The 24,641-nt window shown below is 40.7% G+C and overlaps 1 protein-coding gene and 1 long non-coding RNA gene across 3 annotated transcripts in view; one reads left to right on the top strand and one right to left on the bottom strand.

Annotated features, from left to right (window-relative positions):
• LOC125131044 (uncharacterized) overlaps window positions 1-24,641 on the top strand; it is a 135,351-nt gene that overhangs the window by 78,030 nt on the left and 32,680 nt on the right. The gene's annotated exons all lie outside the window — the stretch shown is intronic.
• C7H12orf56 (chromosome 7 C12orf56 homolog) overlaps window positions 1-24,641 on the bottom strand; it is a 101,150-nt gene that overhangs the window by 43,084 nt on the left and 33,425 nt on the right. For both annotated transcript variants that reach the window (XM_047787116.1, XM_047787117.1), the window contains exons 3-5: window positions 22,398-22,470; window positions 11,813-12,221; window positions 7,066-7,139 (exon numbers count right to left, since the gene is read on the bottom strand). In XM_047787116.1, coding sequence (XP_047643072.1) covers window positions 7,066-7,139; window positions 11,813-12,221; window positions 22,398-22,470 — 556 coding nt within the window. The remainder of the gene's footprint in view (window positions 1-7,065; window positions 7,140-11,812; window positions 12,222-22,397; window positions 22,471-24,641) is intronic.

A 24,641-nucleotide genomic window follows, 5' to 3' on the forward strand; every position in this document is an offset into this window, starting at 1 on the left:
AATTACCACAGGCAAGTTTCCTTGTCTCTCTGTACCTCAGTTTCCTCATCTGTAAGATGGAGTTGATGATAGTATCTATCCCTTTGTGCTCTTTTGATACTTTAGTTACTGCATGTGCTTATTACCACATGTTGAGTGTATAACAAATGTTACCTAAATAAAATAGGATGGGAGTTCCCATCGTGGCTCAGCGGAGATGAATCTGACTAGCATGCTTGAGGACGCAGGTTGTGCTCAGTGGGTTAAGGATCTGGCGTTGCCTTGAGCTGTGGTGTAGGTCCCAGATGCGGCTCAGATCTGACGTTGCTGTGGCTCTGGTGTAGGCCAATAGCTACAGCTCTGATTCAACCCCTGACCTGGGAACCTCCATATGCCTCGGGTGCAGCCCTAAAAAGACAAAAAATAATAATAATAAATAAAATAGGAATAAGCTTTGAGATCCTGCTTCCCTGTACATCCATTTCTAATTACTGCCCAATTTCATTTCTTTTTTTATTAAGGTATAGCTCGCTGATTTACAATGTGCCCATTTCAACTGTACAGCACAGTGACCCTTTCTTTTATTATCTTCCATCATGGTCTCCAAGACACTGGATATAGTCACCTGTGCTGTACAGTAGGATCTCATTGCTTATCCACTCTAAATGTAATAGTTTGCATCTACTAACACCAAATTCCCAGGCCATCCCACACTCTCCCTCCTTCTCCATTCATTTAAAAAATAACCATAAAATCCTTCTACTCTCGGAGAACTTCAAAAAACAGCAGAAATGTAGTTTTCACAAACAAATGCACTTAGAAAAGCAAAAGCTCAGAAAAAATACAATATCTGCAATTATTTTGAAATTGATTTTCCATTTTTTCCTATTAGGAGTCAGCAATTCAGGGAGATCCATATAGATTATAATACCAAACAATTTTTTTTCAAAAAAGCCAGAACAAGTTTCATAAGAAAAAACACACTAACCTCTTCATACTAAAAATCAATTCACATATAAATTAAGGTCTCACATACCTCATAAATTCAAGTTAGATTCAGTTGCCTGTGTTTCTACAAAGAAGCTATGCGTAATTACAATTTCTTTGAACATTCAGAGAATATTTGCTTTTAGAAAGATGACAGACTTCCTTTGGCTCATTTAAATAAGAAAAAGTCTAGTGCCAGAAGACTTCATTATTCAATTTAGGAATAAGAGGAAATTTTATATTAATGTTTACAGATATTCTATGTTTTCATGGGCCAGAAAACATACATTCACTGAGCAATGTGGCAAGAGGATTCTTGATCTAATGATAAGCTCTGTTTTTCCTATATTTGTTCATTTCCCCAGACATTTGATATGTCATACCTACATTTGTATAATGCTTTATATCTGGAAAACCTTTTCATACATTACCTCAGAAGCACTGTGTGTATGTTCATGATGGTCAGATTACAGAACTCACCACTGTACAAAATCCTAATTTGAAAACCCAAAGAATATTCACTTCTTTTAAACTGAAGGTGCCTTGCAGGCAGAGACTGTTTCCTGTGTATTTTGTGCATATATTTGTATCCTTCGTGGTGCATTAAATTACTACATTTTAAATACATTGCCTTCAGAAATTAACTTTGCAAGAAATAGGCTTTTCCTGAGTCAAGAGTGGCAGACTCTCATTGCCTTCAGGGATAAATTTCATGCCACACACACAAAGTTAGAGCCTCTTTTATTACACAATTAGCTTTAAAATCACTTTGCATACGGAGTTCCCCTTGTGGCTCAGTGGTAACGAACCACAATAGTATCCTTTCTCAGTGGGTTAAATATCTGGTGTTGCCATGAGCTGCAGTGTAGGTCGCAGATGCGGCATTGCTGTGGCTGTGGCTTAGGCTGGCAGCTATAGCTCCAATGCAGCCCCTAACCTGGGAATTTCCATATGTCCTGGGTGTGGCCCTAAAAAGACAAAAAAAAAAAAAAAAAGAATCACGTTACATACTATAGCACCAAAATTAAAACTGATACTTTCCTTTTTAAGAGTAAACATATTAAAACAAGATGGAGTTCCCACTATGGCTCAATGTGACATTGGCATCTTGGGAGCACTGGGACACAGGGTTTGATCCCTGGCCCAGAAGAGTGGGTTAAGGATCCAGCGTTGCTGCAGCTGCAGTGCAGGTAACAATGCAGCTCAAATCTGATCCCTGACCCAGGAACTCCATGTGTCACAGGGTGACCAAAAAAAAAGCAAATAAAATATGTAGAAGAGTTCCTATTGTGGTTCAGGGGATTAAGAATCCAAAACAGTGCCTGTGAAGTTACAGGTTCGAACCCTGGCCTCACTGAGTGGGTAAAGGATCCACTACATTGCCGCAAGCTGCAGTGTAGATCATAGATGCAGCTCAGATCCCCCATTGCTGTGGCTGTGACTTAGGCCTGCAGCTGTAAATTGACTCCGGGGCCCAGTTTGACCCCTAGCCCGGGAACTTCCATATGCCACAGGTGCAGCCCTAAAAAGAAAGAAAAGAAAACAAACATGTAGAAATTCTAAGCTATCTGTATAACCATCTTTTTTAAAAAGAAATCCCAAACAATATTATTTAACCCCAACATACCTCAGAACATATCTCAAAATAAAAGGAAGATTTCCTTAAAAAATCATCATCACACCAACAAAATTATCAGTAATTATATGATATTATCTAATACCCAGTCCATATTTAAATGTTCCCTGTTGTTTTAAAAATATTTTGTTTTTATATTTGGTTTATTAATATCAAGATCTAAATAAGATAATTGTCATATTTGCTTATTATGTTTCTTAAGTCTTTTAAAATCTTTACTATGGAAATTTTCAAACATACACAAAAAATGAAGAAAATCTTATAGAAACCCCCACATATCCATCACCTAGCTTTAATAATTTTCAGTATTTTGCCAATTTTATTTTATCTGCTCTTTTACACATGCACACACACCTTTTAAAATTTTAAGATAAAATAGGAGTTCCTATTAGTGGCACAGTGGAAACGAATCCGAATAGAAACCCTGAGGTTGCAGGTTCAATCCCTGGCCTTGATCACTAGGTTGAGGATCCGGCATTGCCGTGAGCTGTGGTGTAGGTCACAGATGTGGCTCAGATCCCGAGTTGTTCTGGCTGTGGTATAGGCCGGCAGCCCTAGCCTGAGAACCTCCATATGCTGCGGGTGCGGCCATAAAAAACAAAATTAATTAATTAATTTAATTTAATTTTAAGATAAGATATACATAACATAAAACTTAACATTTTAGGAGTTCCAGGAGTTCCCGTCATGGCGCAGTGGTTAACGAATCCGACTAGGAACCATGAGGTTGCAGGTTCGATCCCTGCCTTTGCTCAGTGGGTTAGGCTCTGGCATCACCGTGGGCTGTCCTGTAGGTCGCAGACGCGGCTCGGATCCCGCGTTGCTGTGGCTCTGGCCTAGGCTGGCAGCTACAGCTCTGGCTGGCAGCTACAGCTCCGATTAGACCCCTAGCCTGGGAACCTCCATATGCCACAGGAGCGGCCCAAGAAATGGCAAAAAGACAAAAAACAAACAAACAAAAAAAACATTTTAGAAGTTCCCATTGTGGTGCATCAGAAACGAATCCGACTAGTAACCATGAGTTTTCGGCTTCGATCCCTGGCCTCACTCAGTGGGTTAAGGATCCAGTGTTGCTGTGGCTGTGGTGTAGGCTGGCAGCTGTAGCTCCAATTCAACCCCTAGCCTGGGAACCTCCATATGCTGCGGGTGTGGCCCTAAAAAGCAAAAAAAAACAACAACATTTTAACCATTTTAAGGTGTACGAGTGCATTCACAATGTTGTGCCATCCTCACTACTATCCATTTCCAGAACTTATTCATCTTCTGAACAGAAACTCTGCGTCCATTGAACCATATCTCCACTCCCCTCTCCCCACAGCTCCTGGTAACGTCTATTTTGCTTTCTGTTTCTGTGAATTTGCCTGTTCTAGATGCCTCACGTAGGTGGAATCATACAGTATTTGTCTTTATGTTTGGCTTATTTTACCTATTAGCATAATTTCTCCAAGGCTCATCCATGTTTTCACCTGTGTCAGAATTTCATTCCTTCTTGGAGTTCCCATGGTGACTCAGTGGTAACAAACCCAACTAGGATCCATGAGGACACAAGTTCGATCCCTGGCTTCAATCGCTCGGATCCCACATTGCTGTGGCTAAGGATAGCATACCCACACTTTTAAGTCAGTCTTCAAGTTTAATTGTTTGAACAAAGATATATCATGGTGCTATATGCTTCATGCTACATCCAATAATGAGGCACTTCATTATAGCATCCACTTAAGTGATGCTAAGACTGACCAACGGGCTTAGTTATTTACATGATCCCGCCGTTTTGAAGTTCCATTTCACCTTTGCATCAAATGGCTCCAACCACTAAGGATCATCGCATGCATCTTATTTCATCAGAAGTTAAACAATGGTAATTTTCTTTCTTTTTCTTTTTTCTTTCTTTTTTTTTAGGGCCAAACTTGTGGCATATGGAATTTCCCAGGCTAGGGCTTGAATTGGAGCTACAGCTGCCGGCCTCCACCACAGCCACAGCGACATGGCATCCGAGTTATGTCCGCGACCTACACCACAGCTCACGGCAACACCGGATCCCTGACCCACTGAGCAAGGCCAGGGATCAAACCTGCATCCTCATGCATACTGGTCGGATTCATTTCTGCTGCACCACCACAACGGGAACTCTGGTAATTTTCTAATTGTATTAAACTTTCCACATTCATTAGCTGGGATTCTGTAAAATGCAGTTTGCTGTCATCAACTTAGGCTACTTGGTTACCCCGAACTAATTACAGTTTATGCAGGAAAGGCAGGATAAATGCATAATTCTTGGCATTTGTTTGCTGATTTGCAGAGAAGTAAATTAGTGCCCTGTTTATGCCTACTGGAATTCAGCGCATTTTTTCTTCTTACTGGGGGTGGGGGAAGAATGTAGGAGGGAAGACTTTCTCTCTATGATGCATCATTATACACTTTGGAATTTTTGTGTATGTGTTGTGCTTCAACCATCTCATTCATTACTTTTTTGAATTCCATCTTTGGTTATTAGGAACCCCATCATGCAGGCTCCTGTGTCCTCTAGTTGGGGCTCTATTACTCTTTGCATTCTGGCACAAGCTGGTTCAAACTCATGTGTATATTTCCTGCCCTAGACCTAGAGTCAATCATTCTTCCAAGGAACTTTGGCTCCTTTTAATGGGGAATGGATATGTATCTTTTAAAATGAAACTTACCCTTAGTGCATTTACACGACCCCCAATATACATCACTGTCATAAACCTCTCAAAACTTACCCATGACCTAATATCAACATTATTGGCACCCTCAATTCACAGAGGGTGTGTTTTCTATGTGCCAAACACAGTTTTAAGCCTGAAAAATAGACAAATTAAAAAGACAGGAGTTTCCATCGTGGCACAGTGGCTAACGAATCCGACTAGGAGCCATGAGCTTTCGGGTTCCATCCCTGGCCTTGCTCAGTGGGTTAAGGATCCGGCGTTGCCATGAGCTGTGGTGTAGGTCGCAGACACGGCTCAGATCCTGTATGGCTGTGGCTCTGGCGTAGGCCAGCGGCTACGGCTCCAATTAGACTCCTAGCCTGGGAACCTCCGTATGCCTTGGGAAGCGGCCCTAGAAAAGGCAAAAAGACAAAAATAAAAATTAAAAAAATTAAAAATAAAAAGAGAGCTCCTTGCCTTCCAGGGGCTCACAATCTATTGGAAGAAATAGTCACATCACAAGTCACTACTTCAAAGTAAGGCTGACTATGATAAGAACATGATAGAATCATGAAGTCTGGATAAAATCCAAACTCCTTAGCTTTTCATATAAGATCCCAGACTACATCTTATCTCATTCATTTACTCATTCATTGCATAAAGGTTTATTGGCAGCCTACTGTATACCAGTGACCAAGGTATAGTCCCTGCCCTTAAGAGCACATTACCTAATAACGCAGCACATAAACAAACAACCCATAATATAGACTCGGCAGTGCTGTAAGATATGTAAGCACAGGATATTGTGGAGGGCGACTCTCTTAATTTAGTTTTGAGAAATGATTCTCAGACAAAGGGATAGTGAGCTAAGATTTGAGGAGTTAAAGGGTTTTTTTGTTTTGTTTTGTTTTTTGTTTTTTTTAATTTTAGCTGTACCCAATGCAGAAGTTCACGGGCCAGGGATCAAAACCACACCATAGAAGCAACACAGGTTGCTGCCATGACAAGCCTGTATCCTTAACCTGCTGCACAAGGGAAGTCCAGGAGTTGAAGATTTTTTGGAAGAGGAAGAAAAGAAGAGAATAGGGTTCTAGGAGAGGCCATCGTGTTAGGGCCCAGATTAACAGGGAGCTTCCTGAGAGCTATGAGTTTATTTGAATGAGGAGCTTGGGCAGGAGTGTGGTGGACACGATAGTTGAGGATGGAAAAAAATAAAGAGACATCAGGAAGATTTGTAAATCTTCTAAAGGAATGGGGAGCTATTCAGAGGCTTTAAGGGAGGAGCTACATGATCAGATCTGTGCTTCTGAAAGACTCTGCTGTTGTCTTGAATGATCTAGAGAGGGGCAAGAGGGAAGGCAGGGGCCAGCCAGGAAACTAGTATAGGAGCCCAGAACAGAGACCTGAGCTTGTGGCAATAGAAAAAAGTAGGTGTTCTCCAGATATATTCAATAAGTACAGTAAATGGTGTAATGATTGGTGGATGTGGAGGATGGCAATCTGGGCAATCTAGGACTCCAGCTTAGGCTCTCTGGAGGTAGTGACATCAGGCCCTGCGTTAGGAAACACAGACAGAAGTTCAGGTCCCAGAAGGAAGATGCTGATGTCTGTTGTGAATATGCTGCTTTCATGGCTCCTATGAGACATACAAGAAGTGATGTCCAGTGGGCAAGTGCAGTTGCAATCCAAGGCAGAGAATTAATGTAGATATAAATATGTTGATTAACAGTACGTAGAGTTGGGAGAGGCAAAGAGAGAGAACACCCCCCATGCAACTTTGCCCTGTCGATCACTCCTTACCTGTATGGTCTTTGACTTCCAGTAGCAAGACTGAGCTCACTAACATATAGGGGATCTTGCAAAAGAGTAGCTTTCTGAAAGAGGGGAAAAAGTGGGAATAGTTAGAATTTTTGTTTACCAAAAATCAATTCCCCCTACTTTTAGTCAATATCATATATCTATTCTTTAATCCCTCCTACAGTACATGACTTTTAACTCATTCCAGTATTTGATAATATCACAGGGAATTTTTTCCTTATGTCGTTTTTTAAAAAGTTTTAAACAGGAGTTCCCATTGTGGCATAGCAGAAGTGAATCCGACTAATATCCATGAGGATTCGGGTTCAATCCCTGGCCTTGCTGGGTGTGTCGGGGATCTGGCACTGCTCTGAGCTGTGGTGTAGGTTGCAGATGCAGCTCAGATCATGAGTTGCTGTAGCTGTAGTGTAGGCTGGCAGCTATAGCTCTGATTCGATCCCTAGCCTGGGAACTTCCATATGCCGCAAGTGCAGCCCTAAAAAGCAAAAAAAAAAAAAAAAAAGTTTTAGGCATAATATGTGCTCATTATAAAATGAAATAAGCTATAAATATTAAATACTGCAAAAATGCGTAAAATAAATGATCAAAGTCACCTATCTCACCCTACTTCTTCTGTATCAGTATTCAGAATACTTTACTTTTGTTAGTTTGGTTTATATTCTTCCAGGCATGTAAAAACATATTACTTATATGCTTCTATAATATTTACATATTAGATGATATATTTTTATAATGTGTATTAAAGGCCGTTCCCATTGTGGCTCAGCAGGTGAAGAACCCGACTAGTATCCATGAGGATGTGGATTTGATCCCAGGCCTCACTCTGTGGGCTGGGGATCCAGTGTTGCTGTGAGCTGTGGTGTAGGTTGCAGATGCAGCTTGGATCCCACGTGGCGGTGGCTGTGGTGTAGGCCGGCACCTATCACTCTGATTCAGCCCCTAGCCTGGGAACTTTCATATGCCTTGGGTGCAACCCTAAAAAGAAAAAAAAGTGTATTAAATACCAGCTACATCACATCAAATATATTAATCTGGAAATTTTTTTCACTTAATACATGGTGGAGAGGTTTTTTTTGTTTTTTTTTTTGTCTTTTTGCCATTTCTTGGGCCACTCCCACAGCATATGGAGGTTCCCAGGCTAAGGGTCGAAACGGGGCTGTAGCCGCTGGCCTACACCAGGGGCACAGCAACGCAGGATCCGAGCCGCATCTGCGACCTACACCACGGCTCACAGCAACGCTGGATCCTTAACCCACTGAGCAAGGCCAGGGATCGAACCCAAAACCTCATGGTTCCTAGTCGGATTCGTTAACCACTGAGCCACGACGGGAACTCCTGGAGAGTTTTTCTTGTCTATGTAAGTAGATTTACTTTAGTCTTCTTTAATGATTACCTAGTATTACAATATTACATAGCTGAGATATACAATACTTTTGTTAACTATTCCCCCATTGGTGGGGTTATTTTTTCTTAAATCTATATTGTTGTCATTTCCCATTCATTCTGGGTCTTATATAGTGTTCAGCAAGTTCTCTAAATAATTTTTTATTTATACTGAGGCTTAACAGACAGGTCAGGAAGAATTTCTGAAGTGTTGCTGATTTACAACTCCAAACAAGCTTTCCCGGTCTTACTCCTTCATAACAGAGAAGGTGGGGTTGGGGTGGGAGGAATTATGTGCTTTTTGTTTGTATTTTCATCATTGCTCTACATTAAAAAAAAAAAAAAAAAAAAGCTGCCCTTTTTTCCTCTCCAAATGTTTATACTTGCCTTAAATCTAAAATTTCAATTTGAGGAAATTCCATATTTATTTAGATTTCTAGCAGTTATCGTCACAGCATATGATGGGCAAAGTATTGCCATATTTAAAAAAAAATTTTTTTTAAGGGCCACATTGTGCAGCATATGGAAGTTCCCTGGCTAGGAGTTGAATAGGAGCTGCATTCAGTGGCCTACACCACAGCCACAGCAATGCGGGATCCAAGCCGCATCTCCAGCCTACACCACAGCTCACGGCAAATGCCAGATCCTTAACCCACTGAGCAAGGCCGGGGATCAAACCTGCATCCTCATGGTTACTAGTCAGGTTCCTTACTGCTGAGCCATAATGGGAACTCCAGAATTCCCATATTCTGTCCGTAGAATTTAAGATGCTAAACAAGCAGATGTAATTACTTTTCGTGGACGTTACATGTAAAACCAGTTACTGACAGAGGTAACTCTTTAGAAATTCTTCAAATAAATATGAGTACTAATTTCTAACTGGATGGTTCAAGTTAATTTTACCTGAAAGTATACAGAGTTCAGATGTCTAACTCCTTTCCCAGGAGCATTTACATACCCAACAGGAAAGAAACCTTGAGGCATAAGAGATCAAGATAAGTCTGACTGATTTAGGAGATTTTTTTTTAATTTCCTAAAATTTATGAAGATAGCACCAAGACTAATCAAAGGTGACCAGCCTAATGAAAACAACTCAACAATGTCACAAAAAAATCACAACTTTTAAAACGGTTATATTGAGTTAATATCTTATTCTTACTAGAACAAATGCTGACTTGACTGATTCATCATTTATGTATGAAATATTTACTTGTTTTCCATCTTTCAAGGGATAGAACATCGTTTTAATGATAATATCTGCCAGCTTATAAAGATAACCCCCCTTCACTCACATTATTTTGGTAGTCATAGAAAAAAATTAGACCATCTGGGTTCAAATCCCAGATCTATATTAGTTGTAAAAACTTGACTATATCATTTAATTTCCCTGTGCCTCAGTTTCCTCATCTGTGAAATGAGAATGGCAGTCCTAGCTCAAAGGACTGTTTGCAGATTAAATGAGTTAATATACAGACAGCGTCAGAAAACTCCTACCAATAACAACAATACGTATTAGTTGTTATTTGTAATTGCTTTATAATCAGAAGGGCTCTGAATTGGACTATCTGACTTGCCCCAGCCATCCCTCTGCTGCAGAATCAAACAGTAGTACTTGAAACTGGGAGCTAGCTATGAAAAAGAATATATATATATATCTGAGTCATTTTGCTGAACAGCAGAAATTAACACAACATTGTAAATCAACTCTACTTCAACAAAATTTTCTAAAAAACTGGGAGCTGGAGTTCCCACTGTGGCACAGCAGAACGGATCCATATCCGAGTAGGAACCATGAGGTTGCAGGTTCGATCCCTGGCCTTGCTCAGTGGGTTAAGGATCTGGCATTGCTGTGGGCTGTGGTGTAGGTCACAGATGCAGCTCAGATCCTGCATTGCTGTGGCTGTAGTGTAGGCCAGCAGCTGTAGCTCCGATTCAACCCCTAGCCTGAGAACTTCCATATGCCATGGGTGGGGCCCTAAAAAGCAAAAAATAAAACAAAGCAAAACCAAACAAAACTGGGAGCCAATTATATAATAGTTATTTTGAAATATTTAGGTAGATTTTTCAAAGTCAATTAAGTTTTGATTTTTCTATTAGAACATATGAAACCTTCTTTTAATAGATCAGAATTTTTCCCTCTGTGATTTATTTACATCTTGATTTGGAGAAAGCTGGTTAAATTTTTGAGAGGAGTTTTAAACCTTTAATGTTTAATTTAAACATTAAACATTCTGAACCATGCTATGAGAAAAAAAAATTAGAGTTATCTTGTAATCTTTCACAGTTTGGGGGCACTTATAACCCCTCCCACCCCCGCTTCCTAGCTTCTTCTAAGTGAAAAGAATCCTGTTTTTAGGAGTTCCCGTCATGGCGCAGTGGTTAACGAATCTGACTAGGAACCATGAGGTCAAATGTTTGATCCCTGGCCTTGCTCAGTGGGTTAAGGATCCGGAGTTGCTGTGAGCTGTGGTATAGGTTGCAGACGTGGCTTGGATCCTGCATTACTGTGGCTCTGGCGTAGGCCGTCAGCTGCAGCTCCAATTAGACCCCTAGCCTGGGAATCTCCACATGCCATGGGAGCGGCCATAGAAAAGGCAAAAAGACAAAATATATATATATATATATATATATATATATATAAAATTATATTAGAAGATCGATAATAAAAATGATGTATCCCTAAAGATAACTATTATTATTCTTGATAAATTACTTATTTTAAAATTGACCCTAGTATAATAATAAAGATCCCTAAATGAGAGTTCTGACTCTGCCCTAAACTTATTATATAATGTTGAGTAAGTCACTTAAATTTTTGTGCTTCGGTGTCTTCCTTTAGGGACATAGAACAAGTGATCTCTATAAAATTATCTGATCCTATGACAATGGCTCCCACTGAACTACTCTCAGCAGTGTAGCTAAGAAATACAAAAACATATTGACAGTGCTGAACTTTATCCGAGCTCCATGCTCTCTGAAAGCAGAATGGTTGAGAAATCACCTCGGATAACTGGAAGAGACCACCCTGCTCACACATATTCTAAGACCTGTCTGCATCCTTCCTCACTGATTGCCATGAGACTCACTGCTGACCCGTTTGTTTCTTATCTGCCTCTATAATATCTCAGGTCCATCTCTTTTTCTTTAAGATATTTCTCATTTAACAAGCTTTTTCCCTATTGCAATAGCTTGAGTAATCTAGCTATCTCCTTAATTGTTTAGTACATTGTGTTTTTCACAATATTATTAAATTCCAAGGTTAAATTTCCAAAATGGGGAAGAAGTGCAGGGACACCTACTCCAAAAAACAACGCTCAAGTCAAGGTTAACTGAAGAGGACACTTACTATAATATAATTGTTCCATGAACTTTTCAGGTGCAGAAACATTGAAGAGGTTGTAGAAATAATGTACAAATGAAGTTCTGACTCCTTTTTCTCTAAGTTTGGGTTGCTCTGTAAAGGAGAGGCCATGGAGGAATTTCCTAAGTAAAACTCATTTCCGTTCCCATTGCACTTGAAAGGGATTTCACTTAGAGACTCTTTGTGATCTGAAAGCCCCTGGGGTTCTTTTGTGTTTGTTGTGCCAAATGGCACACTGACAGCCTTGCCAGTGGCTGATGCAGACTGACAGCTCCTCCTGGAGGGGGTAGGTAAGGGTCCACAGGCACTTTGGCCATGAAGGGACAGCTTCTTGAGGTCTGAAGGAGGGCAGAGTGTGAAGTCCTTCGATGGTGTGCTGCTCTCTTGATGGTACCTGTCAGGCAGAATTTAGAATTAAATGTAATATTCAGAATTTAACAGTAAGGAACAAAGAGAACCCAGTGGCCCAATTGTAGCAACTTAAGTCTGAAAGGAAATGTCTTCATATAAAAAGAATGCTTGTTAAGAGAAAGGAATGATTTACTCTCACCTGCTATTGACCATTGATCTAGCGGAAGTAGAGCACAATTCTTCAGTATACTTTCCTGCTTTCAGAAATAAAATTCTACCCTCTGTCATATAAAGAAGCATTTTTAATATCTAAAGCATTATGCTTTATCCTTCACAGAGCCCAATATTCCCAGTGACTTCACATTCGAGTTTTGAAACTTGATCGTTTTTTCATTGTGCATTTCTAATGGATCCTATAAAGAAAAAAATATTCATATTGAGAGACAAAGAGAGTTTTTTGGGGGCCACATCCACAGCATATGAAAGTTCTTGGGCCAGGTATCAAACCCTCACTGCTATTGTGACTGGATTATACTGGGTCCTTAACCCACTGTACCACAGGGGAACACCAAAGAGAGATTTTTTTTTTAAAGAATGGTTTTTTTATTCATATTTTGCTAATATTCTTCTGATTTTTTTCAATATCATCCAGTGTTTTCCAATAACATCAGCACTTTTTTCAGAAGCAGTCCTGGATCCCCGTCTCTTACCTTCCCTGTTCTCTCCAGCTCACCACAACCCCATTTCTTTTCTCTGCAGCACAAGAAAGCAAGTGGTGGATGCTAAGAGGTTGTAAAGTATGAGATCTAGTTCTAATCCAGGCTCTGCCACTCAGTGGTTATATGACTTTGATTGACCTAAGCCTCAATTTCTCCTAATTTTAAAATAGGAGCAATAATAGAACCAATCTCATAGAGTTTGTATAAGGTTTAAATAAGAAAATACATGTTGGAGTTCCCATTGTGGCTCAGCAGAAATGAATCTAACTAGCATCCATGAGGACACAGGTTCAATCCCTGGCCTCACTCAGTGGGTTAAGGATCTGGTGGTGTTGTGGCTGTGGCCAGCGGCTACAGCTCCGACACACCCCCTAGACTGGGAACCTCCATATGCCACGGATGCAGCCCTGAAAAGATTTAAAAAGAGAGAGAGAGAGAGAGGGCGTTTCCCTTGTGGCTCAGTGGTTAATGAGCCCGACTAGGATCCATGAGGATGAGGGTTTAATCCCTGGCTTCGCTCAGTGGATTAAGGATCCGGCGTTGCCATGAGCTGCAATGTAGATTGCAGACATAGCTCGGATCCCATGTTGCTGTGGCTGTGGTGTAGTCCGGCAGCTACAGCTCCACTTCAACCCTAGCTTGGGAACTTACATATACTGCACGTGCAGCCCTAAAAAGGAAAAAACAAACAAAAAAAGTGTTTAAGAATATACATTGCTCGGGGATCCAGCTAGGAACTATGAGGTTGTGGGTTCGATCTCTGGCTTTGCTCAGTGGGTTAAGGATCCGGCATTGCCGTTGCCATGAGCTGTGATGTAGGTCACAGACACGGCTTGGATCTGGCATCGCTGTGGCCTAGGCCAGCGGCTGCAGCTCCAGTTCGACCCCTAGCTGGGGAACCTCCATATGCCGAGAGTGCAGCCCTAAAAGACAAAAAGACAAAAAAAAAAAGAATATACAAGGCTCATACTAGGATTTTCACATCAATGAATACATCTAGTCCAGAAATGGATAATACATACTCAATCTTCTTGAAAGTAATAGCTTTTCTTTATTCTTGCAGTTAATATTTTCTAAAAGTTTCTCTAAAGAAATTAAGAGTTAAATAATCAGTGTACCTATTATGTTAGATAATGTTATGAAATCATGTTAAAATGTTCATTTTAAGCACTGAATATGTTTCATGTGAAAGGTCAGCAAAAATGATTTCAGGTAGTTATAAAAAGCTCCACTTCGGAGTTCCCGTCGTGGCGCAGTGGTTAACGAATCCAACTAGGAACCATGAGGTTGAGGGTTTGATCCCTGCCCTTGCTCAGTGGGTTAAGGATCCGGCGTTGCCGTTAGCTGTGGTGTAGGTTGCAGACGCAGCTCAGATCCCACGTTGATGTGGCCCTGGCGTAGGCTGGCAGCTATAGCTCTGATTCAACCCCTGGCCTGGGAACCTCCATGTGCCACGGGAGCGGCTCAAAAAAAGGCAAAAAAAAAGCTCCACTTGAAGTGACTGTTACTCAGTTTTATGAAAAAGTTATTATTTTACAGAATTAACAAGGATTTCTAAAAAGGATTACTTTTTTGGTAGCATAAATTAAAATGCCATGGACCTTATAGCTTCAGCAGTTAAGCAAGCTAATAAAGCTAAACTGTAGTCTTCATTTGAAATTCAATAATATCTACTCTTACCAGTCTAATTAAAGAGTAGTTCATTACTAACCAAGAGTTCTAGAAACTTGAGTTTGCACATATGTCAACTTCATATTTACAGAACTAAGTTGCTAAAAGTCAAATGTTCTTCTTTTTTCTTTGGGGCCACACCTGTGGCATATGGAAGTTCCTGGGCCAGGGATCACATCAGAGCTGGAGCTGTGGGCTATGCCATGGCCATAGCCACAGCAACACCCACCAGATCCGAGCCACCTCTTCAACCTACCCTGCAGCTTGCTGCAATGCTGGATCCTTAACCCACTGAGCGAGGCCAGGGATCAAACCCAAATCCTCACATAGACAACTCAGGTCCTTAAACTGTTAATTCACAACAGGAACTCCAGGTGTTTTTCTAATGAGCTGATTATGTATCTCTAGGGAGAACCCAGCTGCAAAGGAGAAAGCAATGAGAGAACTGAAAAGGAGAACTCCAAAATCAAAAGTATGACAGGAGTTTTCTTGTGGCACAGTGGGTTAAGGATCCGGTGTTGTCACCACAGTGACTTGGGTCAATTCCTGGCCTGGAAACTTCCACATGCAGCAGACACAGCACTCCCTCCCACCCCCGAAAAAAATATACAGAAGTCATTTTTCTCCTTTCTCTCTTTATGCAAAGTACATAAATACCAGCATATTGACTCCATCAAGAAATGAAGAAAAATAGTAAATAGAATTTAACTTTTTTCTCATTCTTTTAAAGTGTTTTAAAGTCAAATAGAAAAGGTAACTATTTGATTTTTTAAATGCTAAAAAAAAGATAAGAAAAAAGTTAATGTCAAAATGGAAAATTTAGTTTTCATGGAGAGCAAAAAACCTATCAGACTGAAATAGAATAACAAGCAGAACAATAAAGAACAATGATTATTCCATTAAAAAAATCTTATAGACTTAGATCTCAAGATGTAGAATTGAGCAAAAGCAGAATTGGTGAGATATAAGCAACTCTATGTAAAATAACTTAAAGCTAGAAAATAATTCTCAGATACCTAAGGGTAATCAAGAGGCTGGCAGAGTCACATAACATAATATCCAGAATTACTTGACATTTGAAAACCCAGGAAAATCTCAATAACCTATGAAGACAATTAACAGATATTCGGAGTTCCCATTGTGGCTCAGTGGTAATGAACCCAATTAGTATCCAAGAGGTAGTGTGTTTGATCCCTGGCCCCACTCAGTGGGTTAAGGATCTAGCATTGCTTTGAGCTGCAGTGTAGGTCTTAGACATAGCTCAGATCTGGTGTTGCTGTGGCTGTGGTGTAGGCCAGCGGTTGCAGCTCCAATTTGACCCCTAGCTTGAGAACTTCCATACGCCACAGGTGCAGCCCTAAAAAAACAAACAAACAAAAAATAGATATCAATTCTGAGATGACAAAAAATGTTGGAATTATCAGACAAAGGCTTTAAAGCAGCCATCATAACCATGTTCCAACAAATAAGAGTAAGCCCCTTTGAAATAAATGGAAATATATAAAGTCTCAGCAGAGAAATAGATATGAAGAGGAACCAAATGGAAACTTTAAGAGGAAAAAGTACACTGCCATAACCAAAAATTTAAAAATCCTCTGAATGGTCTCAATAAAGAGGGTAGAAGTGACAGAGAAAAAGAGTCACTGAATTTGAAGGTAGAGGAATAGAAATTATCCAGTTTGAACAACAGAGAATAGGAATTGAAGAAAAAATGAACACACTCTTAAGGGACTGTGTGACAATATGAAAAGATCTGATATTCATGTCTTCACAGTGTCAGAAGAAAAAAGAGTGTGAGACAGAAAATAGTATTTGAAGGAATAATGGTCGAAAACTCTCCAAATTTGGCGAGAGGCAGAAATTTACAGACTTAAGAAACTTGGTGAATCCCAAATAAGAAAAAACTTGAAGAATTCCACACCAGACACATCCTAATCAAACTACTGAAGATAAAAAAGGAAATTAAGAGATACTTTGAACTGAATGGCAATATGTGTCAAAATACATGTGACTCAGCTAAAACAGATTTTAGAGGAAAACTTACAGGTTTTGTTGACTCTGGGTCTTATTTAACTTCTATGGGGAATTTTTTTTTTTTTTTAAATCAGGCAATCAACTGCTGGGTGCATTCTGTTCAGGACTTTTATTTGCATTCAGAAGGAGAGGTAGGGGGAGTTCCTGTCCTGTCAGTGGCTAATAAATCCGACTAGGAACCATGAGGCTGCAGGTTCAATCCCTGGCCTCGCTAGGCGGGTTAAGGATCCAGCATTGCTGTGAGCTGTGGTGTAGGTCGCAGACACAGCTCAGATCCCGAGATGCTGTGGCTGTAGCATAGGCCGGCAGCTACAGCTCCGATTAGACTCCTAGTCTGGGAACCTCCATATGCCGAGGGTATGGCCCTAGAAAAGACAAAAAAAAAAATATTACATCAAAATTTAAAGTATATTCAGTAAAAGACAGCACATAGAATAACCTAATAGATAGTTGACAACATGGGAAAAGGTATTTTTAATGTCTAGAACAATAAACAGAGTAGTAGAATATATATTGGTAGAATATCAAAGCAATTCTGCTCCTGAGTATATGTCCCAGGAAATTTTTCAAACAGGATAGAAGCGAGTGAGGGGAAGAAAAATGAATACTGGTTCTACCCAAACACTCAATATTTTTTGTATTTTTATAAATGTGTAATTGATCAGTGAATATTTGTTAATAATTATAAAGTGGGCAAACAGTGTAGAAGAGAATATATATTTTCAGAGTCAATTTTGAGAAATAGCAAGAAATAAGGCTAATTACAAGAACAGCTTTTGAAGGCCTTAACTCCTCTTGTTTCTAAACATCCTGAATTCATGTACTTAACACACATGGTATATTTACATAAACTCAGGACTTTGTCCCTTAATATAAATACAACAATCTATTAAGAAATTCTTAGAAAATTAACACAGATGGTGCCTCATGGCAAATTATTGCACAGTAGCATTTTTATTTTTTTGTTTTATCCCATTTTTTTGGCCATGCCTACAGCAAGCAGAAGTTCTCAGGCTAGGGATCAAACCCATGCCATGGCAGTGACCTGAACTGCCGCAGTGACAATGCCAGATCCTTAACCCACTGCGCCACCAGGAAACTCTGCATTATTATTTTTAAAATACCGTGGTATTCATTAGTGAGAGTAGAAAAGAAGAAAGTTATTCTGTTCCAAGACTTGAGCAAAGATTTTGAGGATGCTGACTAGATTGTTGCTCAGTGACTGACTCACAGATAATCAGTAATAACAAAAGAGCTAAGTTTAATAGGGATTTACTAAGTGCCACATACAGTGTAAGCACTACATGCACAGTTTAACACTAGAGTTGGGGGTGCTGACCCTCTGCACAGTTGAAAATCAGCATACAACACTTTACAGTCACCCTTCCATATCCAAGGTTCCACATCTTAGTACATGTCTATTGAAAAAACCTGCCTGTAAATGGACCTACAGGAGTTCCCATCGTGGCACAGTGGTTAACGAATCCTACTAGGAACCATGAAGTTGCGGGTTCGATCCCTGGTCTTGCTCAGTGGGTTGAGGATCCAGCATTGCCGTGAGCTGCGGTGTGGGTTGCAGACTCGGCTCGGATCCTGTGTTGCTGTGGCTCTGGCATAGGCCGGCAGCTATAGCTCCGATTAGACCCCTAGCCTGGGAACCTCCATATGTCTCAGGAAGCGGCCCTAGAAAAGGCAAAAAGACAGAAATAAATAAATAAATAAATAAATGGACCTGCAGAGTTCAAACAAACCTGTGTTGTTCAAGGGTCAGCTGTACATGATTTAGTCCTTTACGTGTCATCTGTGGGATACATACCATTGTGAGCCCCATCCTGCCCAGGAGGAGGGAAGCCTGGGAAGATTAAATAGTCCAACACAGAATCCAGATTTGAACTCAGCCACTGTGGCTACAGAGCCTTCATGGTTTTTTTTAGTTTGTTTTTGTTTTTCGTCTTTTTTTTTTAGGGCCGCACCCGAAGCATAGGGAGGTTCCCAGGCTCCTATGGGTGGAATTGGAGCTGTAGCCACTGACCTACTCCACAGCCACAGATCCGAGCCATCTTTTCGACCTACACCACAGCTCACGGCAATGCCGGATCCTTAATCCACTGAGCAGGGACAGGAATTGAACCTGCATCCTCATGGATGGTAGTTAGATTCATTTCCACTGAGCCACCCATGGGAATTCCTCCACAGAGCATGCATGTTTTTATCAACTTTGCCAGGAAGAATAACACAGTTCCTTTTTTCTACCTTCTGCCAAGAAATGCTTCTTCTAAGAGAAAAATATATGGGTTTTTCTCCCTTCCACTTTGCTAATAATGTGCAATTAAATGCAACACATTCTCATTTCATAAGGATGCCAAGGTGGTCAGCTCTATATCTACTTATTAAACAGATGAGTTTCTTCAAAAGTTCATCCCTCTGCTTGCATGCACTGTGGTTAGAAGATCTGCTTTTAAGTTTTCATTAGCTAAGTATCAGTAGAAGCTATAAATACATGTAAACTCAGATCAAAATCTACCCTGGTGGGTCTGAGCTTAGCAGATCTGGACTAAGGTGCTAAGTATTGTTACTCTTTTCCTTTTGGATTATTCAGGGTGAGCTCAATTAAATTTATACAAATCTTTTCTTTTCCAGTACTAGAACAATAGCACAGTAAAAATGTTCTAATGATCTCTATGTTCTTTTTTATACTTGGAAGCAATAGGCAATCTTTTTTTTCCCCAGCTTTAGGGGACGCTTAAGTAGATCACAGTAAACTTCTCCTAAAAGAACACTTTGGTGCAATACCTATTGGGGTTTCCTCCTGTACAATTCATGAGTACATGGAACTCACGAAGAGATACACCAAAGACAGAAAAACATAAGTACTAAATCTCATTATCAGAGATCATCACAGGTCTGTTTTCTATCCCTTAGGTGTTAAAAGGCCTGTTGTTTACTCTTACCTTGAAAAGTATTCATATTTATGTCAGTCTGATGTCCCAAGATAACCGCATGCTTCTTGTGACCTGCAGCTACTCATAATTAAGGCCAAAACTTTATACCTCAGAGGTGTTTCAAAGCTCCGTACATGATAACATTCCTTAGTCCTCTAATTAGTGCTTTCTTTCATAACCTGACTTCTGTGTACACCTTTGACTCACATGTTTCATTATGAAGATGACAATAATAGAAAACTGTGGGATTGTAGACCTAACCCCACCACCCCCACTTTTACTTGGAAATCACTCCTTCCTTCATACATGGAGCACACAGAAGCTGCCAGGTTTTAAACCTCTTGGCTATGGTGGATATTTTTCAGCAGGCAGTCATTTATTCAAGGTAGGCATTGGAGATTTTTTAGTTTGGTGCAAGAAAATGTGTGAGTTAGCCTTTGTGTGGCCGTTGGAGCAATAAAAAGTGAACTTAAAACAGTCAGTGGAGGAGTTCCTGTCATGGCTCAGTGGTTAACAAAACCGACTAGGAACCATGAGGTTGCGGGTTCCATCCCTGGCCTTGCTCAGTGGGTTAAGGATCTGGCATTGCCATGAGCTGTGGTGTAGGTCGCAGATGAGGCTCAGATCCTGCATTGCTGTGGCTGTGGTGTAGGCCAGCAGCTACAGCTCTGATTGGATCGCTAGCCTGGGAACCTCCATATGTTGCCGGTGCGGGCCTAAAAAGAAAAAAAAAGTCAGTGACTTTGTTTGCTGTCCCACAGAGGACATGGTATCAGTGAGATAAAATGAGAAAATGAAGCTGATTCACAAACATCAGAGGAGACAAAGACAGAGTTTCTTGGCACTCAAGTTCCCAGTTCCAGATATGCCTAGATCCAACTTCATCCTTACCATTCCTACATTCCTATGATGTGGTTTCTAACTTCTGCTGATTGCTGATTTTGCTCACCACTGTACTTCTAAAACTGAACACAGAGTCTAACTAATAGAATATGCCAGATTTAACAGGTAAATAGATAGGCCTACATTTGTATCTATATGTATGTCTATATCTATATACATTTGCTGAATGGATGTTGAATTGCATAAAGTGCCTTGTAAGTCCAACAAATTCCCCTTTTAAACTAAGCTGGACTTCTGCCATTTTTAACAGAGTTCTGACCTCCACAATAACCTAAAACAACTACTATATACATTACTTTTATTTTTCTAAATGGGAAAAAACAATGCGGCTATCAGGGTAGTGGAGAAAAAATGGGGCATTACATGCCAATGTGAAGTGAAGAATCTTGAATCTGATCCACTGGCCCTGCCCCTCCCTCAATACTTCAGTTACAAAGGCCATGTTAGGAATTTTACTTAGTGCCCTGAGACAAGAAAGCAGAGATCCCTCCTCCCAGAAGCTAGTAATTTATGGCACTTGGGGTAACGATGGAAGTGCATCAACCCCTTAAAACATGGTTTATTATCATGTGAATTTAGATCAAATCCTGCTCCTCTAAGTCAATGTGATGCAAGCCAGGCTTCCTAAACCAATTTTTTTTTTTTTTGGCAAAAAAAAAAAAAAGGTTATAATAATGAAATTTATGTTTAGAAGAGATTTTGTATGTCATTGTTCAGTGAGAGAAGGTGAGGATGAAAGTAGAGTGGAAAAAGGCCCCTCTCCAGTAACCCAAGTTATTGCACAGCTTGGTAAACCATAGGTCCGTACATACTTCCCAGGTAGGAGATCACTTTTCTTTTGCAGCATTTTGCAGTGTTTTCCTAACGTGGCTATTTCTCCCCGTGCCACTGCCTGGTTTCAGGGCCCCAACCCACCTTAATTTTCCCCATGCCCATAATCCCCTGACTCAGAGCTCTTAGACTCCTATGCTCCCCTCCTCCTTCTAACATCTAAATACCTAAAGCGTATAATCGAATCATACTTTGAGTTATGTAGTGTAGGAAACTCCTTTTTCAATGTATATGTGTTCCATTTTGCCTGCCTCTGTCCTAGCTTCTTTTCCCTCCAGCTGAGAGAGCCTCCCCTCTCAGTGGCACTGTTCCTTCAGCCACTGTCACGGGGCACCTTGACCTCTCCCCACAACTGAATAGGACCTTTCCCCTCAGTAAATCTCTTTGACAGTTTGCTCAGACTCATTTATGACACTGAGAATATGTTCTCTCCAGGTATCTTTACTTATGCAGATGTCATATACCCTGGTTAGAATCAGCTTCTTTTTTATTTTTTTTTTTTTGTCTTTTCTAGGGCCGCACCCGCAGCATATGGAGGTTCCCAGGCTAGGGGTCTAATCGGAGCTGTAGCCACCAGCCTACACCAGAGCCACAGCAACACAGGATCCGAGCCACAGCTGCAACCTACACCACAGCTCACAGCAATGCCCAATCCTTAACCCACTGAGCGAGGCCAGGGATCGAACCTGCAACCTCATGGTTCCTATTCAGATTCGTTAACCACTGTGCCACAATGGGAACTCCAAGAATCAGCTTCTTAAGGATGGGAACCATGCCTTTACCCATCTGGGTATCTATTACAGGGCCCAACCTGGCACTCCACAGAAGCAATAAATGTTTAATGTTCAATAAATGTTTTTGAATTTAATTTTGGTCATTTATTTATATTGTCACATCTATATATTCAATTGAAGTGAAAAAAATTATTCTTTAGAACTGGATTTGAACTTAGAAGAACATCTTCCAAAATACTTTCATTATTACATATATGAGAGAAACAGAACTCAATGGAAAGACCTCAGTAGAGAAAAAGCATTTTAAAAGCCATTTGAAATTAAAATAACTTTTGGTCAGCAAGTTCAAAAAAAAAAAAAAAAATACTCCAAACAACAGTCTCACCTGAAAAGGGATTCATTCAGACTTTCAAGCTTTTTTCCTTTCCAAAAGACAGGGTCATTATTCTCTTCTTTAACTAAAAAAAAAAAAAAAAAAAAAAAAAAAGGTGGTTACTAATTACATGATTTGATTAAGTTTATGAAGATATAGATACATGAACTGATTTTATGGCTCCATAAATCTTCACAAAACCTTGCAAAAAACTTGCAAATTTGAAATTATAAGGTGGACAACATGGGGGCAAAAGGAGCTTTGGCTCAGATATTAAAACATGAGCTCAAATTCAAGCTCTTATAAAATGTAAACTTTACTAGTTACTTCACTACTCTAGCTCAATATCTTTAATTTGTAAAGATGAGGACGATTCTGTGAATAAAATAGGGTAATGTGTATAAAAATGATTCATGTGGAGTTCCAGTCATGGCACAGTGGAAACAAATCTGACTAGTATTCATGAGGACGCAGGTTTGATCCCTGGCCTCACTCAGTGGGTTAAGGATCCAACATTGCCATGAGCTGTGGTGTAGGTCGAACTCATGGCTCAGATCCCAAGTTGCTGTGGCTGTGGTGTAGGCCAGCAGCTGCGGCTCCCATTTGACCCCTAGCCTGGGAACCTCCATATGCCATGGGTGCAGCCTTGAGAAGACAAAAAAAAGCAAAGACTCATGTGATGCCTGGCAGAGCAGGTATACAATAAACATCAGCTTAATTTAAAGAACCAATCATAATTTACATCAAGAAAACATTCAGGAGTTCCCGTAGTGGCACAGTGGTTAACGAATCCAACTAGGAACCATGAGGTTGCGGGTTTGATCCCTGGCCTTGCTCAGTAGGTTAAGGATCCGGCGTTGCCATAAGCTGTGGTGTAGGTTGCTGACGTGGCTCGGATCCCACGTTGCTGTGGCTCTGGCTTAGGCCGGTGGCTACAGCTCCAATTCGACCCCTAGCCTAGGAACCTCCATATGCTGCGGGGGCAGCCCAAGAAATGGCAAAAAGACAAAAAAAAAGAAAAAAAAAGAAAACATTCATATCCTCTCCATTATGCGAGTGCCCATTTTGTTTATTTGGGGATAAATAATAATAGTATCTGATAATTATTCTGAACAAGAACCAAGCTTACTTTCCCATAAGTTGCTTCAAGATGTCCATATTAGCTTACACATTCTAACCTCCAGTGGAAATGAGTGCTCCCTGTCTAGCCACCCCCCCATCCCCATCCCTTCTGTATGGATGGGGAGGATCATTACTCATAGAGCCAGGAGTGCACAAGCCATCCACAGAGCAAGGGAGGGAACGAGGAAAAAACCCTTGCTCCCACAGAGAATCCCCTTTGAGGATTTCCCTGCCTCTCCTAATAACTTCTTCGTGTGGTTTGCTAGCTTCCCTTTCTACTCCGCTCCCTTTTTTCATCAGTTTACTTTTCTTTTGAGGTAAAACTTACAGAAAATGAAATGCTGGAATTCCCAGTGTGGCACAGTGGTTTGAAGATCAGGCTTGTCTCAGTCACAGTGCGGGTTCAATCCCTGGCCCAGCACAGCAGGTTAAGTATCCAGCGTTGCTGCAGCTGTAGCATAGATCACAACTGTGACTCACATTCAGTCCCTGGCCTGGGAACATCCATATGTCAAAGGTGTGGCCAAAAAATAAAAAATAAATAAAATAAAATGGACCAAAAAAAATGAAATGCAAAATCTTAAATGTACTAGCTCTGCATACACTTGTTTTTTGTTTTTTGGGGGTTTTTTTTGTCTTTTTGTTTTTTTGCCATTTCTTGGGCTGCTCCCACAGGATATGGAGGTTCTCAGGCTAGGGGTTGAATCGGAGCTGTAGCCTCGGGCCTAAGCCAGAGCCACAGCAACGCGGGATCCGAGCCACGTCTGCAACCTACACCACAGCTCAGGGCAATGCTGGATCCTTAAAGCACTGGGCAAGGACAGGGATAGAACCACAACCTCATGGTTCCTGGTCAGATTCGTTAGCCACTGAGCCACGACGGGAACTCCTGCATACACTTTTAAACTGCTCTGTGCAACTCTTCTCTTTCATTCCTGTGGGTCTGAGAGGAGCTGGAGGCACCTCCACACTTGGGAGAAAGAACCTTCTCACTTCAGAGGGCGCAAGGCAATGCAGTGGGGCCTATAGAAGATGCGTGTGGGGCCTTATGACTCATTCTGTTCTAAGGAAAGAAGTTAACACAGCCCCCTTGAAGTCCGGCATAGCTCATCAGAATTGGAGACCATGGGGTTC

Source organism: Phacochoerus africanus, chromosome 7, assembly GCF_016906955.1.
Source record: "Phacochoerus africanus isolate WHEZ1 chromosome 7, ROS_Pafr_v1, whole genome shotgun sequence".
Classification (NCBI taxonomy): domain Eukaryota; kingdom Metazoa; phylum Chordata; class Mammalia; order Artiodactyla; family Suidae; genus Phacochoerus; species Phacochoerus africanus.